At 34.3% G+C, this 1,887-nt stretch overlaps 1 protein-coding gene across 1 annotated transcript; it reads left to right on the top strand.

The window, feature by feature from the left end:
* The first annotated feature begins 393 nt into the window (after nucleotides 1-393).
* Nucleotides 394-1,062, top strand: LOC113273263. The gene has a single exon (XM_026523012.1). The coding sequence runs from the start codon at nucleotides 394-396 to the stop codon at nucleotides 1,060-1,062; it is 669 nt and encodes a 222-aa protein (XP_026378797.1).
* Nucleotides 1,063-1,887: the final 825 nt, after the last annotated feature.

Consider the following 1,887-nt stretch of genomic DNA (forward strand, 5'->3'; position numbering starts at 1 on the left):
TCAAATGACTTGTATAAATAGGTTTTCAACCTATTTCAACAACATGAGGACACAAGTGTTATCAACACAAGTAACTAGAAACCATTTTCTGATACAAGTCATAAACATCCACACCTTCATAATTCAACATTCTGATCTCAAGCACCTTCTTCGCTTCCCTCCCTAAGATCAAACCTTCTCCTTCACACCTTGTGACCAAATTGAATCTGGAACGACCATTTATTGGTTTAGGACAGAGTCTTACAGATTGATCTTTCGAACTCAAAAGTACTCCCGTGCAGTGCATTTGTTTAGGGTTTGAATTCGTCTCATCAACACACCCTAAATTTACCAAAAACAGCAGAACCAGTTTTTTCCCTAAAACACTGGTTAGCTTATCCTGATCAAGGAATAATGCGTAACTTGGGTTCTTGTTTGTTATGGAATATTTGGAAGGTTAGGAATGATTTGGTCTTCAACAACAATCATGTTTCTGTTGTTTCTTGTATTCATAAAGCTCTAGAAGACTTCAAGGTATTTGATCTTCACCATGCTTTAAACTATTGCTCTCAGATTCTTGTTAATCCGAATATTATAGCCGTCTGGGAACTTCCACCTCCTTTATTCATGAAGATCAATGTCGATGCAGCCTACAACAATGGTAAAGGTGTCGTGGCAGCTGTTGCGGTGGATTCTTTTGGCAATCACTTGGGTTGTGGTGCTCTTTGCTTTAATACTTTCTCTGCAACTGTGGCAGAAGCAAAAGCTTACGTATTTGGAATACAATTGGCAAAGAGATTACAACTTTCTAGATTAATTGTGGAAGGTGATGCTTCTGAGATTCCAAAAGCAGTGACAGGGAATACGAATGAGATCCCATGGAGTCTTCGCTCAACGGTTCTCTCGATTCTTGATCGCATCAAGGATTTTAGCGAAATTAGATTTGTAGCTATTCCTAGAGATGCTAATTCTATTGCGCATGACTTGGTTCAATACGCAATTTCAAACTTTATAAACAAATGGTGGTATCATGATGAACCACCAAATTGTATTATGCAACGTCTCACTTTTAGTGAGGATTAATATATTTTTTATTTGTTTCCTTCAAAAGAAAAAAAATCAAACCAAACACATCTTACGATTAAATTGGGTGATAAATCATCAAAAATGTGAATCGTCGGATATATACGATCTTACGGTTTATAAATTTAGTCGAAAGGTTTTGTCAAAATGTTTTGTTCATCCATAATGCATTAGTGTTTTTTTTATGAAAGTACAACACAGTATAAAAAAACAACATTAAGATTTTGTAATGTAATTTCCAATTAAGCGTTATAAAAAGAACACACTGCTAGTGGGTGCTATCGATTTTCTTGGGGCTATACCAACTCAAAACTAGAATATGACGCCTTATAAACTTTGATATACTTCCAAGCAAATTAGTACATATCATCAAATGTGTTAATATAGCTTATAACTAATTTCTAATTACGAGCCGTATAAAAGCATCAAATTATTGTAATACTGTCATTTTTATTTTTATTTTTATTTTTATTTTTGAAGCATTAAAAGTATGATTTTTTATTACCTTGTGAACCAATATTATGGCGGACACCCTAACTGATACGATAATTGCTTAATTTGAACTTAAAAAATGCCCATATGAGTTAATACTTGTGAAAATTACAGGGAGACCCATTCTTACACATTTTTCTACTGTGAAATCCATCTCCACAAAATCTCACGGGCGCATCCAAAAGCGGCCAACAAATTATTTGCAGGCCCAGAGTTTTCAAAATTAGTTTATTTTCTTTTTTATTTCCCAATTTAGCCTCACTTTCAGTTTCAATTTATCCTGTTTATTTTCGAGAGATTGATTATTGAGAATTGTCCTTGATTACGGAGATT

The sequence above is a fragment of the Papaver somniferum genome, chromosome 4 (genome assembly GCF_003573695.1).
Source record: "Papaver somniferum cultivar HN1 chromosome 4, ASM357369v1, whole genome shotgun sequence".
Classification (NCBI taxonomy): domain Eukaryota; kingdom Viridiplantae; phylum Streptophyta; class Magnoliopsida; order Ranunculales; family Papaveraceae; genus Papaver; species Papaver somniferum.

Excerpts from the sequence above, each read along its gene's own strand:
- LOC113273263 (XM_026523012.1), top strand. The coding sequence starts at position 394 with ATGCGTAACTTGGGTTCTTGTTTGTTATGGAATATTTGGAAGGTTAGG.